This window comes from Syngnathoides biaculeatus, chromosome 19 (genome assembly GCF_019802595.1).
Source record: "Syngnathoides biaculeatus isolate LvHL_M chromosome 19, ASM1980259v1, whole genome shotgun sequence".
Lineage (NCBI taxonomy): Eukaryota > Metazoa > Chordata > Actinopteri > Syngnathiformes > Syngnathidae > Syngnathoides > Syngnathoides biaculeatus.
This window is the reverse complement of record NC_084658.1, coordinates 12,281,970-12,298,776: the sequence shown is the minus strand read 5'-3', so window position 1 is coordinate 12,298,776 and position 16,807 is coordinate 12,281,970. Positions and strand designations below refer to the sequence as shown.

At 44.6% G+C, this 16,807-nt stretch overlaps 1 protein-coding gene across 3 annotated transcripts in view; it reads left to right on the top strand.

Moving 5' to 3' along the window:
- The window catches only part of dipk2ab (divergent protein kinase domain 2Ab), a 29,896-nt gene that overhangs the window by 3,216 nt on the left and 9,873 nt on the right, over positions 1 to 16,807 (top strand). For all 3 annotated transcript variants that reach the window (XM_061805731.1, XM_061805732.1, XM_061805733.1), the window contains exon 2: positions 3,550 to 4,427. In XM_061805731.1, the coding sequence (XP_061661715.1) occupies positions 3,774 to 4,427 (654 nt within the window). In that variant the 5' untranslated portion in view covers positions 3,550 to 3,773. The remainder of the gene's footprint in view (positions 1 to 3,549; positions 4,428 to 16,807) is intronic.

Below are 16,807 nucleotides of genomic sequence, written 5' to 3'. Positions count from 1 at the left end.
AACCAAGTGCAACAAAAAGGTTCATGAGTTTGACTCTCACACTATCAAATTGATATCAAGGTGATCAGACACCTTGTGGTCGTTTTGATTTCCTGCTTATTCTGTGACCCCAACTGTAAAACCTTGACAAGTGTGTGTGTGACCATATGAATACAGATGACAATTTTACATTTTATGGATGAAACATGTACAGTAATGACACATTTTTGAATATTGTATCCATGTTAAGTCTTAATGAAAGTTCACTTCAGGTGCCGTGAAGAGAATTGGTTTATCCCGCGGTATCAGAGCCCTCTTAATATCTTAATCTCAATCCGGTTTTACTCAGCGAACAACCGAGGAGATTATCCCTTGAGAAAATTCCCTATCTTATCTGTCTTATCCTGTCAAACCCTGACGCCAAAGAGGAGTTGAAATATTAGAATATTACACAGTCATCTGCCACCCATCGGAACCTTTGTCATTCTGTTTTAAGTCAACACGGGGCCTAGCTATCGCTTCGTCGTGCCCCTGTTCTCTCCCGGTAATGAGGCATTTTGCAGCTCTTAGCATCTGCCCCAAGTTGAAACTTACATTTTCCATGTGAGGCTCATTTCCTATGCATGAGTGGGGTGCCCTTTGAATTGCCCATCTTTCTTTTCTCTTTCATGCTCACCGGAGAAATGGAGTGAAAGTGCTGGGGGGGAAAAAGACCCCCCCCCCGCTCCCCTCACACACTTTAGGAAATTTGGTGCTTATTTTAAACAGAGTTTTCCGCTCAGTATTGTGTATCCCTCCTCCTCTCTTGAAGGGAGTGGCGGAGGAGACAAGGCGCCACCGGGGTGAGACGCAACAGTGGGGCTAATTTCACACCGTGGGCACAATGGGGCTCGGCCACAACCTTAAATTATCCCGGGCTCCGGTTTCTATTCTGTCGGGCAACGTCTCGTACAGAATACAGAGTGGCTCACTTCAATCTAGAGCTTTAAGTGGCCTTTACCTTTGTCAAGAACCAGTGGGGGCAACTTTGTCGACGGGAACGTTAAAGAATCAAAGATCTATGCGCACTGTGAGCCTTGATGCGAAAGACCCTGAGTTATGGCTTTGCAGGTGTAAAATTCAGGAGCAGCAGCAGCAGCAGAAGTGTAATTACCGGGGAATAATATCCACATTATGAGTTGCCGTTTACAGGCCTTCACTCAGGCTTGAATGTTTTGCACTATTGTGCACATCACAGCAGCAGACTGGTGGATTTCTCTTGCATTCATGCTGGCTTTCTTTTAAGAACAGGCGAGCAATGGTTTATTCGCGTATGTATTTTGACCAATACTTACACCTCAAGTCCGGTCTTGTTAACGGACACAAAAAGTGCTGCGTGCGCATTATCGTTTCGCCGCGGCAATTAACACGGCCATTGACATAATCCAGGTAACGTTCTGTGGGTAATTGAGGCCTAACACTTGTTCTCTTGAGAGACTGCAAGTCGCTATGTGTTGTCTTATTAGCCGCCTGCCTGCGCAACTCATTACGCCGCCGTGTCCGGGTCTCATCCGGGGGCTTGTTGAAGCTCGTCAAGGAGGTGAGCGACTTCTACTCACTCTGACCCACTACCCCCTCTTCCCTCCCTCGAGCCCCTCGCTGATCCTAGTTAAATCTCGTATCTACTCCCAAGTTCTGCGCCGCCATGTCTGTACCCTAACCGCCTGTTAGAAGCTAAATGGCTTTTGATTCGATATCTTACAGCGACGCGATATTCCGTTTTTTTTTTTTCCCCCTCAAGCTAGTCTCTTCCTCACTGCTAGTGGTGAAATGTAAAAGCTATCCTTTCTACGGCTGTATTAACATTTTAGTGTTGGACAACCTGTTTTAATTTCCACTTGGCCAATTCATCTTCCTTTCCCAACTGAATACAATAATCTTCGAGAAATAGATTTTGGGGGAGAAGGTGACCCTATCAATTTATCGTTGTTTTTTTTTTTTTTTTTTTTTTTTTTAGTGCAGGGTGTACGGCCACGGCTCCCGAGTGGTTATTGTTTTATTGTTCATTCATCACGCCAGAGACGTTTTGTGGAAGTCAGCGTGATGGCGAAGTACAATTTTTGTTTTAGCTTGCTCAGTGAAATGCACTTTTCAGACTTAAAAAGCGGAAAGGATTACCTTGTACTTTTCCACCTTCAACATAACTCACATTGTGGCTCTAACATTGTGTCTCTTGACATTGTCTACTAAATGTGCCCTGAATATTATAGACTCATAAACCCCTAAAAGTGGTGTTTTTTTTTTTTTTTTTTTTTTTCATGAATTAATAAATCACAGAATGTTGTCCGGATTTGACAGATCACCATTTGGGCTTTCCATCTTGTTTATGATACATTATACGCTCACCAGGTTTTTACAGTGAGAAAAGACCAACAGCATACATAAATCTCGTTCCCTCTTGGAAAAAAAAAAATGGAGTACAGCTGTCTCTACTTCCTCTTAATTGGATTTGGTCTATTTTTAGCGAGATTGGCCTAGGTAGGCTCAGACTGTGGTGGGTGCAGTTTCTTATCGGAGAGTGGACAGCTACTCCAGTCGTGGCGTCCCCTCATTGGCCACCTCGAGTGATCTCTCATCTCTGCCGCTTGATTTAAAGGCTGAACACAAGGAATCCATCAGCGCAAGCCATACTAATCTGCCTGCTCGTTAGCCGCGCCTTCTCTCAAGTCAGTTGTCCTCATGGGCATGCTCGAATGAGCTCTAATTGAAAACTGCTAATTTTCATGGTTGGCCTCATTGTGTTTCTTGAAGCATCTTAAAGCGCAAAACTGCTCAAAAGCTGATTGGAAGTCGAACATGATTCGCCCTCTTGTCCCTTATCCCTGATTTGTCTTTGTTCCCTGTGTGATTCTTGACACGGCCCTTTGTGCCAGACTCTAGCAAGTTTATTCCTGATGGCAATGTTTTTTAAAACACAATCAGGCATGAGCGCAGCAACTAGGGTCGTTTTTCAAAGAATATCAAGTGTTATCAAACAAAACGCCACCAGCTTTCATCAAAGATTGAACTCTGCTCTCTTTTCAATGTAGCTCAATATACCTCCTTTTGTAAACGCGGAAAATAGGGAAGTGAGAGAACCACAGCATGAGGCAGTGCAGAATATCTGATTTCCAACAGAAAGAAAAGGTGTTTTACCCTTAATTTGATGGCTGACTTTAAATCCTCACCATTTCCTTGCTTTTATTTGATGTATTCAAAGTGTACATGAATGTGTTTTTTTTTTTTTTCTTTTTTTTTTTTTTTCTTGAGAGAAAATGTTCCAGCGGGCCCTGGCAACTTTATTGCATTTGCCATGGACTATCTCCTCTATGGACATTAGTACAAAAAGCTCTCAGATGACCCAAAATAATTGGTTTGACAATTTCTTATGCTGAGAAAGAGGCCTGTTTTGAGGTAGCGTACGTAGTTTTTAAGCTCAAATAGTCCTTTACTTGTTAGCCATGAAGAAAATTGAATAAAGTTCTGGGAATTTCTCTTCTACTATGACCTGCTCTAATGAGTTTCCCGCTCTTTCTTTTTATTCACTTACAGGATTGCTGGTTGAAGGTCGCCCATAAACAGGAAGCCTGGTTCAACATGACTCACCAGCCACTGCTAGCGACTGCCAACCTTGTTACAGCTTGTGGCTCTAGATGCCAACCTCATTCACCATGACAAAGAGGCATTGAAGTCAACTCTCTGACAACCATCTGGATACCTCTTGATCCGCCAGATCCCTCGAGACCACCCTTTCCCTGCTCCGCCCTTTCTCCGCCATGCTGCGCTTCCTGCCTCTCAAACTTGGCCGCCTGTACCGCTGTCTGAAGCTCCTTTTTGTGGTGGGACTGTTTGTCATCTTGCTGATGAACACCCACAACCTGTTTGCCTCTTTTCAGAAGAACGAGCTCACGGACCGACGCTTCATCAACCTCAACAAGTGTCCTGCCTGCTTCGGCACGAGTTGGTGCCGCAAGTTCATGAACGGGCAGGTTTCATTTGAGACGTGGGGGCGCCTGCGTTTTCTCGACATCTTCAACGTCAAGAATGTTTATTTTGCCCAGTACGGGGAGCCTAGGGAGGGCACGCGTCGCATCGTATTGAAGCGGCTCGGCTCCAACCAGGAGCTGGCCGAGATAGACCAGAAGATCTGCAAGAGGGCCACGGGGAGGCCGCGCTGCGATCTTATCCAAGCGATGTACAAAACTGAATTTGCCAGGATCAATGGCGACGTTCGTCTACTTACTCCAGAGGTGGTGGAAGGTTGGTCAGACCTGGTACACTGCCCCTCTCAGCGGCTGCTGGACCGTGTGGTCCGACGGTATGCTGAGACCAAAGACTCTGGGAGCTTCCTACTCAAGAACCTTAAGGACACTGAGAGAATGCAGCTCCTCATGACCTTGGCGTTCAACCCAGAGCCACTTGTCCTGCAGGTATAGTTTAGGAGGTTAAGTTTTTTATAACTATCCACAACGGTGTTGGGACATTGGCCAAGTAAAGAGAAATACAGTTTCCTTCATTTCACTAAAAGTATCACCAGTCTAATGTCAAAATTCAAACAAATGGAGGCGGTAAGGTGAATATCTACGTCGTGCTGATCCAAAATTTTTTTCCTTCTCCTCGGTGGTCTGGGAGTTCTGCGCTCTATTGAGTACTGTCATAGTTTCAGATGTTTTTAATCCCTGTGAGGTTCCTTGTTGACTGTTGTTCCCATTAGCTTTTGTTTTGAGAAGGCTGAGCCAGGGGACCAGGTGTTTTTAAATAGTCATGCTTTGAGGTTAACTTTGGATAATGTCACTGATACCATGCGAGTAAAGACCTTTTAGTAAATGATGGTTGACGCACCCCCCCCCCCCCCGGCACCCAAAACAACACACTTACACACCATTTCTTAGTACATTTAGAAGGAACTTGTACCTTTGGCAACAGTAACTGTCTGGACATACAGTATGTTTCTCTTAAAGAGGATGGTTTTGAGAGCTGTGGTCTCCCGGAAGATGAGAGGTTTTTGCTGGCGGCAATATTGCATATTTAACACTATATGTAGGGCATATTTGAATTATTCAGGATTGCATCTGTAAATGGTCCAAGTTGTTTTTAATTTTAATACATGTCTCTGTCCAGTAGGCTTGGCGTACAATATATCACAGGACTGCAAATTGTCTAGTTTATTTCAGCTTTATAACGAGAAAGCAAATTATTATGGAGGGTTTTGCATTTTGATAGGGAATTCCAAGAATAGTCTGCTGTAACTCTCAAGGTATGCACGCACCCAAAGAAAACTGAAGCGCTCACAGGCTGACCGAAGGCCTTGACTCTTAAGTCCTGTCAGTGTTGGGACTGTACATTGGGGGCTGCAGTCTTTTAAAACATATCGAGAAAAATGAGACTTCTCCAATGTTTGTTGCTCCCGGAATGCAAACGCTAAGAACATTATTTGCCTTTATTCATGGTGTTGTGAGACATCTGTGTATGTAGACAAGCAACACACACTTCATAACAGGAAAGTCATCTCAGGAAAATCTGGTGCTTGTTTTCTATTTTTATTTTTTTACTGTGAGAGATCTGACACATGCCAAGGAAAAAAATTGGCAAGTGTTTTTACTGTTTTCCTTCTGTGTTTTCCTTGAGATGACAGTGCTTGATTTAGGCCCAATTTTCAATGTGTGTACCCTGCTTAGTGACATCTGATAATTTGTGAGTGAGACCTTATCCAGATATTAGTCAGTTTCTCGTTTATAAGTCCTCCATAGCGTTAGCTCAGCCTGTATATCAGTTATGATCTATCTTTCATGCTAGGTCTCTCTTCTGTCATCCTGGGTGCCATAAAGGCACCGCTAGGTCATAGAAGCATCTCCTACCACTGCGACTACTTCCGCTTCCCTCTGTGATTTACGAGCATCTAATCAATTTCAATTTCAATCTAGCATTGACTGTCTCGACAGAACAACAATGGTAACAGCCCGGGTAGACATTCAATAACTTGCGGGGTGACCTACAACCATCGCCCGTTTTTTTTTTATTCATAAAGGCAGACCCCTGCAGGCATTCCACGAGACAAAAATTGAAATCAGCTTTTATGTCCAGTAGAACCATAACGCCTGATTAACCCCGTGTGGTCCCTGGCCCTCTATCTTTTGTCTCTTCTGTTGGTCTTTCCGCCTGTCGTCTGTTTCTGTCAGCGTATTAATGTATGCTCCACAAAACTCTGCATTATTCCATTACTGTGGCATCCTGCCATTCTACCCCCAGCCAAAGGCTGTGATTCCGACCCCCAAACGGAATGCTAAAGACATCACACACACGACCACGCCACACTTTCACGGCATCCGCATCCCCCTCCACTCTCTCCTCGCAGTCTTTTACCTCTGCACATGGCTCATCCTAACACGTTCTCGCTTGTGCATATAAGAAGGCGCCTTTGGGTCACATGGATGTGCAGAACTGTGGTAGCAGGTGGTTGGGTTTGATAAAATATTGTAAAATCTGTCAGGAACATCACCAATTCTGATGCTGTGTCTGCCTCACTGGTCAAAAAAGACCAAAAGACCATATGCCCAAGATTGGGCAGCAGTAGACCATGAAGAATTAATGGGACCTATAGAGATTGAACATGCTGTAAGAAAGCACATTGATGTCTGTCTTTTTTTTCTGGACGTTAGTCGAGGTGTGTAGACTGGATTTTCACAGAATATAAAGGAGCAAGTATAGAGTTTAATGAAATTGTAGTCCCACGGCTTTAATTTGCCTCATTGCAATCTTCATAAGGTTTTTGGAGGCCTTCATCCCAAGATTTAAATTTTCAGGTTTACTCTTTAGGGTAACCAATTTCCTGCGGTCTTTGTTTGGCAGTGCATCTCTTTCCTCTGGCTTTATTCAATTGAATAATGTGCATAACATTTCTACTGTCTGCTCAGTGAGCCGAGCTCCGTCTCTCTAGCTATCAGAACGGCTTGTGTTTTTGCTCTCTTGAAGCCACTGGCAGTAAATCGGCCCCGTTTCACTATGAGACACCAGACCGCCTTTGTCAGTGGGAAACAATCTGCTGTGCTGTTTTGGCTCAGGCCAACAATGGCTCGTTTCTATGCGTTGCTGTGCAGTACATGACGCATACACAAACGCAGCCCCCTTCCTCGGTCACGTGGAAGACCAGTTGGCCATAGGGAGTAAATATTTTGGGATGACAAAAAAAAATGAAATGCAAAAGCCTTGCGCAGTGATCTCTGGTTTCCTCTCAGACAAATGCAGAGCTTTCAATTGATAAATATTCTCGATAGACAGTTAACGAGATTATTCTGCATCCGAAGGGAGGCGTCGGTTTTCAATGGTCCCGTCATACGACCCTTAAAGGTTACAGAAAGCCCACAATGAACTTGTATGCGTATCCTTAAGAATATGTTGTCACGTAGCACAGGAGGACATGATCGATTACTATTGTATTTGTAAATTTGGTTAACATTTATGGCCAAGAATTGTTTGTTATATTTCCTATTGCCTTTACTACTACAGCGTAGGTTTGTGGTTGACGACAGCATGTTCCAACTTGTGTCCATGTGAAGGCAACGCTGTCTTAAATCAAAGACCCCTTGTACTTCTAAAGGTACAGTATCAGAATCAGAATCTGCTTTACTGGCCACAACACACAAGGAATTTGTCTCCGGCAGTCGGCGCCGCCCTCGTACGCCATTCAGAACAAAGAACAAGACGCATTCAGTTCATAGGAACTATTCCTTGTAAGAGTCATAGATGTGCAAGATTTTAAGGTAGTTTCACACACTCTCCACTCACGTCCCCTCCAGTCTCTGCTCAAAGAAATGCCCCCAATCATGAAATGTTTCTGATTTGACTTCCTTTCACTCCCGTGACCCTTGTGATGATAAGCATCTTAGAAAATGCACATGGACACAATTAATTAAAAATACGAGAGGTGATCCATTTCCCTGATGACTTGGTAAAAACGATGGTGCCACAGTTTTTTTTACATCCTTGTTTTATCAAACTTGACTTGATATGAAGTTTAGAGCTGTCCAATTCCTTTTGAACTTTTGTTGCTTCCAGGAGTTAAATAATCCGGACAAGACACAATAATAGCCTGCGTTTGCGTGAGGCTGCCGTGTCCCCGTGAGGTGAGTGAGCACGACGGTGCACGTGAACACAAGATTGGCAGATAAGTTGTCGGTTACACCTCTTGTCTCAAGTCTCTGATCAGTTATGACAGTTTTTTTTTTTTAATAGTAACTGTCATAAAACAACCAACGTAAATGTTTTACAGCAACTGTCTCCATTCTTCTCTAAGACAGTACGATTACTGAATAAATGTAGCTAATCCTGGATACAACTCGAACATGGGTGTTCTAGAGAAGACAGCTTTTCAAACAATCGTGTATATGGAACAATGATTGTGGAAAGATTTGATGTGCTGAAGCAGTCTTTTTTTTTTGTATGTACATTTTCTGTTGTTTCGCGTCATAAATATCTGATGGCAGAGAGATTTTTGTGTCATGGTAAACACAAATCACATGACAACTGATTTACCTCTTATTCAACAGCGTCTTCATTCAGTTTGTGCAAAAAATCAAGTCATAAGGAGATGCCCGCGGCTAATTCATGGGAATCGATACAGGCACGTTTGAATGGATCAGTCGTCTTTTCTCGCTGTACTCCACAATGGCCCGCTGTCCTTGCTTGCAGTGCTTCCCTCCTTTACTCCAGCGGGGGATGGCTCAGTAAGCATTCCAACGAATTAGCGGATGTAAAAAAAAAAAAAAAAAATCTTTGCGCACTGATGAGTGCCTCTTGAATTCAGACATGGGGCTTGGTAAAATGCACAAATTTACTGCACCCTGATGCTGCTCCTAATTATCCAAGCACAGTGTTGTGCAAAACATTCATGTCGCAGTTTCTCAGCAAGTGACCGGTCTCTTGAACCGGTGTCCAATTGACAAATATTGCGAAAGGCAGGTCATTTTAGTGGATGATAATTTGTATGAGTCGCTTAATGGCAAAGCCACATTTTTAACACGATTCCATTTTCAAATTGTTCCCTGGAGCTGTTCAAGTTTTAGAAATGCACATTATGTCACCGCATACTAGCGGAGTTCAAAATGTGGAACTTTGAAAAGGGCAGATAAGTATCTGCGTTGCTTCTGATTGGGTAACGGACTACAAAGGCAAAAATATTGCAAACCTTGTAGTACTCCGTTTTTAGCTAGAACATGCCTGGGGATGTATGTATTTAGAAACACTATCTTGCTTCTCTTCCCCCACCCTTAGTCATAACGCCTCTTCCTATTTGCAGTTAATTTGCCATTCTTGGCGTCCCTCCTTTTGGCTAAATGACTGATTCATCAGGTGTTGCTCGTGTTTGATGGGCTGCAGTACATCTGCTCCGATCGGAAATTAGTTTGATTTTGCCCGGTCCTCCATTCCAAATCATTAAGCCTTGCAAGTGGGCCAGGACCATGTGACTGCGCTCGCAACCTTTTTGGTCCTCGGCCCTGTTTTTCTCAGTGAAGCTGAGAATAGGAACTGACAGGCTGTGGGGCTTCACTCAGCCATGGGTACTCTCATCTCCTCCAGACTCAAATCTGTGCCGCTTTCCCCTCCCTTTCAGTTACCACCTTCCCAAGAACCACCTCCTCACTTAACACTCAGTCCTCGGCTGACACAGACATGCTCGTCAGCGATCCTGTCGCGTAGCGCCATCTGTTTTTCCGTACAACATCTGACACAAATGCCGCATTGCAGAAGAGATGCACAAATTTGATGGGTGACCTTATCTTCGGTCCTTGCTAAGATTTTTGACAGCAGGATCTTAACATAAATGTGAAAGCAAACACTCAAATCTTTCAGCAAACACTCTGGCTGCATTCTTGGTTTTCCCCAGATTGGAGGGGGCTGTCTCCTCGCCTTGCTGCTGATTTAATGAGGCTCTGGATAATCATTCACAATCCTCACCCTCTTTTGGAAACCGAAACTTGAATAAAAGTAGAGGATCCCTCTGGCTTATGGGTGACACCTGATCAATTTATTGTCACGCAAAGAGCCAATTCCAATACATTAGTGAGAAATGGCTCAGCTGCCATTTATGAAACCCAGCACAGTGTTGTTTTGCACGTGCTTCAATATCTGCTATGTAACCTTTAAAGCCGCACTTTATGGGACACACCTCGTGCGAATGGAATCAAAGTGTGATTTTTGTTTCCCGAGGATATTTATTTCTGTCGTCGTAATCGCGGGCACACATTCAATCCGGTTTTTGCCTCCCGTCCGTCAAGGGAATTTCAGTGGCTGAGGTCCATCACTAAATGGTCTTTAGTGATTAATACCTTATTTTGTTTCTGGTACCCGGGGATCGTGACTCTCCTCAGCACATAAGAGAGAAGTTGTTTACGGCGCTTAACCCTGCTTCGAGTGGTCCCAATCCCCCTTTCATTATTCTTCTGGGCCTTTGTGTACAGACTGAATCCTGTTAGGATAGGGAGTTATCCCGGCCCAACTCCCCTCTTTTGGATGCCCTCATTGGATGGCCTCCCTGGTGGAAGGCGGAGGGCAGTGAAAGGGTTGATGGGAGTCTGTGTTGTACAAGCCAGAGCCTTGTGATGTTGTCTCCCATTTGAATGAGCCCGTCTGCTTGTCCCCATAATCCTCAACAAACACACACGGGCATGGCAGCTGTGTTTGGTTAGGTGTAAATGCCTGTGGTTGAGCCCCCACCAAAGGACCCTATACCACACAACAGCTCCCCCCCCAACTCGAGCTTCCTTCTGTTGATCTCTGCTACCCAACCCAACATTCTGTCCATTGGCCTACACCCGAAGACGAAGCACATTAGAGTCAAACCCAATTTAGAACTCCCCTCGGGCCCTTTGACATGACCACAACCAATACGAATAAGTAAAAAGCATTTATTTCCTCTTCCGCTTGCCCCAGAGATTCCATTGCCTTTATGTTGGAGCGAGACTCTTATTTAGCATGTCGACTTTCCCTCTTTAATAATTGTCTACAAACTTAGTTCCTGTCAGACAAAATATCTATGCCTTTAAATATCTGTTTTCATTCTTAGTCATTGGAAGTGTAGCTGCCTTGGGACATTGCAAGCTCTTTGACTGTTTGGTTCATTAAATTCTCTTTGCACATGGAAAATACTGACTCGCTACATGGGTGTATCTGCAGCAAAGTTTAGAACACCGGGTCAGTCGCAGCAATTGTTCGACACGCGACGCCGCTCGGTGGCCCCCCCTAGATAATTGCCTCCTGCTCTGCAATTCACAACTGTTAATGTAGGCCTCAAACTCGCAGCCCTCGGCACCGAGGCCTGGGTTCCACTTGGATTTCATCCCACAGTGTGGGCGGCACAACCACCCAGACTGATTCAACATCGACTCCCTTTGACGTTATACATTCCTGGGTTTCCAAGTAAATGGGATTTATGAGGTCTGTGCTCAGTGGCTCAGGTTCAGGTCAGCGCACAGTTATCACTAGAAACCACTAGGTCTGCCCCTCCCTCTCATTTTTCCCCTCTCCCCTTTTACTCCCATTCTTTTTCATCCTCTGGTACACTCCGAAGGCAGAACTCAAACTGTGATCAGATTTTCTCCAGTTTTACCCAAACTTTTTATTTTACCGGAGAGATCTAATGCCATAAATGTGAGATGGAAACATTACTTTTGTGTGCAAGTTGATACATGGCAACCATTTTTTTCCTCATTATTTAGTAATGAATGCTTCCCCGAACAGATTTTTGTCAGCCGTGTATGACGTTTTATTTGAATGAGAGGGCAAAAACCATTGAAACACTTGACTGTGTAAAAAGTCTCGTGCAAGAGCCACAAACTGACATCTAAATGTGATTTCAAGCTCTGTGCTAAAGCTTAGCTAATTGATATTCTTTGATAGGAGCCTTGACAAAGTGAATAAATAGTCTATCAGTCTAGAAGGGAGGGGAGAGTGCATTAATCACAACCAACCTGCTCCAATTATATTGAAAATCTATTTATAATGTGTAACGGTCAAATGTAAAGTAGACCAAATGCACTTAGAATTCTTTCCTAGTTTGCGTTGTCTTTGCTGAGCGATTTTTCCCTCTTCCCAGGAAGGCTGCAAGCTCCACAGAGGGTGACTTTGCTGTCTTTGAACAGCGTCCATAATAATGAGGCAGACTGAGGCCATTCGTAATCAAGCCACACTCCACATCCTTTCTCTCGCAATGGTTTAAGACACTAAACGCGCAAATACTCTCATCCAACTTAGTTTGTTGACTAGGAATTTACAGCTTTAAGGAACGGACAGAATTGCAGTCTTTAAAGTCTGGTTTGGCGGCCGGATCAAAGTGCAGTGAGCAAGTTCGGTGGCGGATGCCGTCTAGCCGCATGTGTGCTCTGATGGGGCATTTAAAGCCGGTTCCCTAGTGAGGCCTGTGCGCCCGCTGTGGGCTACCAGATTTCAGTCGAGACTTCAATTGCCCCCAAAATGCCAGAAGGGGCTCACTACACATCTTCCTTACTTACAAGGTGAATAAGAAATGTGTGCCCTTCCTTTCAACTCCTCACTCCAGCATGGACCCGTACCAGCTTCGCTGAGACACATCTGACCTTCCATCGAAGCGCTGATCACCCGACTGAGTCATGCCTGGAAGTTCTGTGTCTGGCAAGAACGAGTCTCCCCTTCCTCAGCATTGCCATTTGTTCTTTGGGACTCCCCTCTAGATTCCTGTCCTGACTCGCTCGTCATAAAAACAGCTGAGTTTTGTCGAGGCCAGAAAAATGTTGGGAATTTAAACCATACCTTTAACTACTACTGTGGCTAACTACTAATTTCCTCTAAGTAGCCACTGTTGCTAAGATGAAGGCTTTTTGAAGCTTTTATGTATAAAGGCAGCTCTGTGCCACAGTATTTACTCGCTTGCGTGTGTTTGTTTGTGTGTGTTTGATTGGCCAGTGTTCTTGCAGGGTAGCCAAGGCAATATCTTGGGAGCCGCTGATGTTTACTCGGTCCCTGAAAAGAGGTTGTTATCAGCCCCGGTCACGTTGCATTTTCTCATTCATATGCGGCGGGATACAGTTTTACGTGGACGTACAAAGAGGCTCTTTCGAAAGTCCCGTGCGCATGCCCCGTGCTCCCCCCCCAATCGTAGTTGTCCAGTAGAAGGGCACGTCTTTGTCAGGAGATGTCAGGACGCAGGTGTGTGTGCCCTGCGCCGCTCCCTCTATTCGTTTCAACCTCCTCCCGAGACTGCCCATTTGTCTGTGGCCCCGTTTCATTTCAGCCCACTCCAATACCCCCCCCCCCCCCCTACCCCCGGGAGGACGCCAGTGTGTCTGTATTAAAGGGAGGGGAGCGGAAAGCACACACATCCCCACTCACTGCTGCTGTTGTGCTACGTTTTACATTAGATTAGTAAACGCTGGGCCTGGAAGTCACCGTGAGGTCACCTGCAGTAAGAACACTGTGTGCCTGTGTGTGGCATGCCAGCCTTGTTCGTTTATGTTTCTAACAATACTTCAACCTGAAATGAGAAATCGTTGCAGGTACTTTGACGGTTTTTTATTGAGGTCTGCGGGTTAAAGGGTTTTGTCAATCTGTGCATACACACTGCACACATTTTTTTGACTCCCTTGTCAAAAGTGCGACGAGCGATTTCGCAACGCCGAACCTCGGTCATATGCCGATAAGATGCATTAATAGCATCGGCTGCGGCTGATATGTTATCTTTAATGCAGCGTTACGATTTTTGAAATTGTCCCAGCACGGTGCCTTATTAAGGTTGTTGTTGTGGATACAGGTGGCCCATCCCCGTTTGGATTTCAGGCACAACTTACGGCAAAAGCTTGTTTTTCGTACAATAGGTTTGACTTTCCATCGCTCACATAATACGAGTCCCTGTATGAAAACCACACTCTGACAAATTGTACAGCGTATGCCCAGTTGAGCAGATTGTCATCCACTGGCACAGGCAGGATTTGGCTTTGTAGAAGTCGTTAAAAGTTGCTAGGATGTGTCCTACCCCAGTATTGCGCGCTCAGCATATTTAAAATGCATTGCATCACCAGGAGAGACAAATGTTAAAATTTACCACCTGCGTGCTCCACATGCTCTCGGAAAACTTCCCAATTGTGTTCAGAGATAACACAGTAGTGTATTCAATTCATTTCAGTTGGAACCCCCCGCCCTCAAATGCCTCATTGCAGACGGTAATGGCATCTGCAGAGTTACCGTTTAAAGAGCGCTGAGGGAGAATGATTGGTAGGGCACACGGCGTATTTATCAAGCTAGGCAACAGGAAGGTTGGGTCTTTCATGTACGCCGCTCTCTAGTCCTCTCCTTCAGCCCGATTTGCTTTACAGAAACTGTGCAGCACAGTGACAGTGGCGCCCACATGCGAGTTGTGAAGACCTCAGTAATTGACGAAGTACACCGAGAACCATCAGCACTTTGAATGAGCAGAATCCACGTCAAGAACAGCACATGCGGGCATTGAGGCCTTCTTATAAACAAACACTGACAGAAAATCTGAAAGTAGCCGGAGGGTAAGAATCTTTCTTTTTCGCACCCCCCGCTGTCATCCATACATACACCCCCGCCCATCCCCATCCCCAGTACTACCACCCAGCTTCCGGCGCTTTAGTTTTGCACCCGTTCAGGCTGTAACCTGACAACAAAAGAGGGACGATAGGATTTAGCAGGCAGGTCGATGCTGGTTTATGCGAGGCTTCGGTTTGTCTTCCATCTTCACCTTCGAATGGGAAGGGTGGTATTTTTACAAAACTGGTTTAACCATTACTGCACATCGGACGGGCTAAGTTTTGTCAACATGGCCAAGACCTGCTTAGAGTAGCATCAACACAGAGCAATCCAAGGTATGAATTTGGGTCAAAGGGAAGCAGGCCTAATAGGGATGTACTACCAAATGATCTGGCTTCAATCTAATCTTTCCATACCCCCTTTGTACGCTTAGAAAGCCATTTTAGATATTTAGCCTCTTTGGTCTGTAATCCTAAATTCCTCTGGCATCGCTAAATTGTCATTTTTCCAAGCCGTAACAAAGCTATGCCCACTTAAGCTTGCGGAAATAACTGCTTTGTCACGTTCCCCTGTGCTGTCAATTTTTACAAATGCTGAAAGTTGTTGTCGGAGGCCATTAATCCAAAAGTAAGGGCTGAATTCGGAATGAGCCTTTGCCAAGACAGAGGATGATGGGCCCCAGCCGAGTGACAGGCCGCTTGAAGCCCGTTGTGCTCCCTGGCCACAATTTTGTCTGTGCACCAATTGAATGCAAATCTTTTCCCTTTTCTTTTCCCTTTGGGAAAAGATTCAGCCAGGCTGCACAGCTTGCAACTTATCCCTGTCCTCCCCTCGTGGTCTTAGATCTATTTTGGTCGTGGTAATCAGAACAAAATGCTGGCCTAAAGTGTACATTTACAACACGAGAACCAACAAATATTTTTGGGTCCAAAGTACATCAATAGCCCTTATTTTGGGCACAGCTTCTCTCGGGATGTGTTTGGATTTTGCGCTATGTTCTGTACCTCAAACTGGACTGATGCTATTATCTTCAGTTCACTTGGCAAATTACAGCTCAGTCAATACTGGAAGTGTGGTTAGTGCTGCTCTCTCTCTGCAACAAGGTCACACTTTCGATTTCAATTTGAAGCATCCAACTTTAGAGAAGTTTTAAATCTGTGCCTGTTTTGCTTTTTTATGGTATGGGGTACCTCGTTTTACGATGTTGTTCCATTCCTGCGGAGGTGATGTAATCTGAATATGTAAGACTGCAAATAGTGTGTGAGCCACTATGCCTTCTTGTGTCGCGTGACGACAAAGCAGTTCGTTGTGCACAGTTTTCTCACTTCGAAACGTTGAAAATGGAGGCCTGCATGTAATCAGATATCATCCAAAGTGCATATGACCAAGATAAAGGCAGAACTTTAAAAAAAATGGCTAAGGAATGACCAACTCAAAAATAAGATTTTGGATGTTATGAGGTTATGCAATTTCTGGTAATTTTATTCAAAAAGCATTTTGACAACAACCCCAGCGGAAACAAGGTGCTGTATATGAACTAAAGTTCAATGCTATAACACAGGACAGTTGAACATAAGTTTAAAGTAAAGTTAAAACAAACTCACTTTTAAATACTTGGTTGCAAATGCTTTGCGTTCAATCACAGTCTGGAATCTGGAACGCATAAACATTACCAGACTCTGGATTTCATCCCTGGTGATGCTATACTAGGCACCTGTCTTTTGTTCCTGCTTGTTCTCTGGGAACTTTCCTTTCATATAATGAGGCCATAGCACCTGGCTATGGACCACCTCAGCAGCCAGTTGTCCTATAACTTTTGGTCTCTTAAAAAATGGGAATCACATATACAAACTTGTAATGGAGCTTTCTGAAGGTGTCCCACAAGCTTCCAAAATGGCGATTGAACAGAACATGTTCAACCGGGCCCCTTGTAAGCTAGCAGGATATCTTTCTCCAGAATTGCACGTTCCCCAAGTGCATCCAAGGACCGTTTTCTTTGTAACATTAACTTATCCAAGCGCACGCTACTGACAACCAGCATTGCTTGTGGGACAATATGGCGAGAGGGGCATGTCAAGCCAGGGGTTAAGACAATGCGGCTATCTGATTGGCTTTTATTGTATGAGTGATTGACAGGTTGGAAATGTCCATTCCTTCACTGTTCACCAGGTTGGATGTAATTGCCTTCAAAGCTTGAAAGTTATCAGTCGAAGCACATCTTTGGCCGTTCATTTCTAATTTATTGTGGTGGTGTTTGGAACCGAAGAGATGAGAATTGTGTTGACGTCAC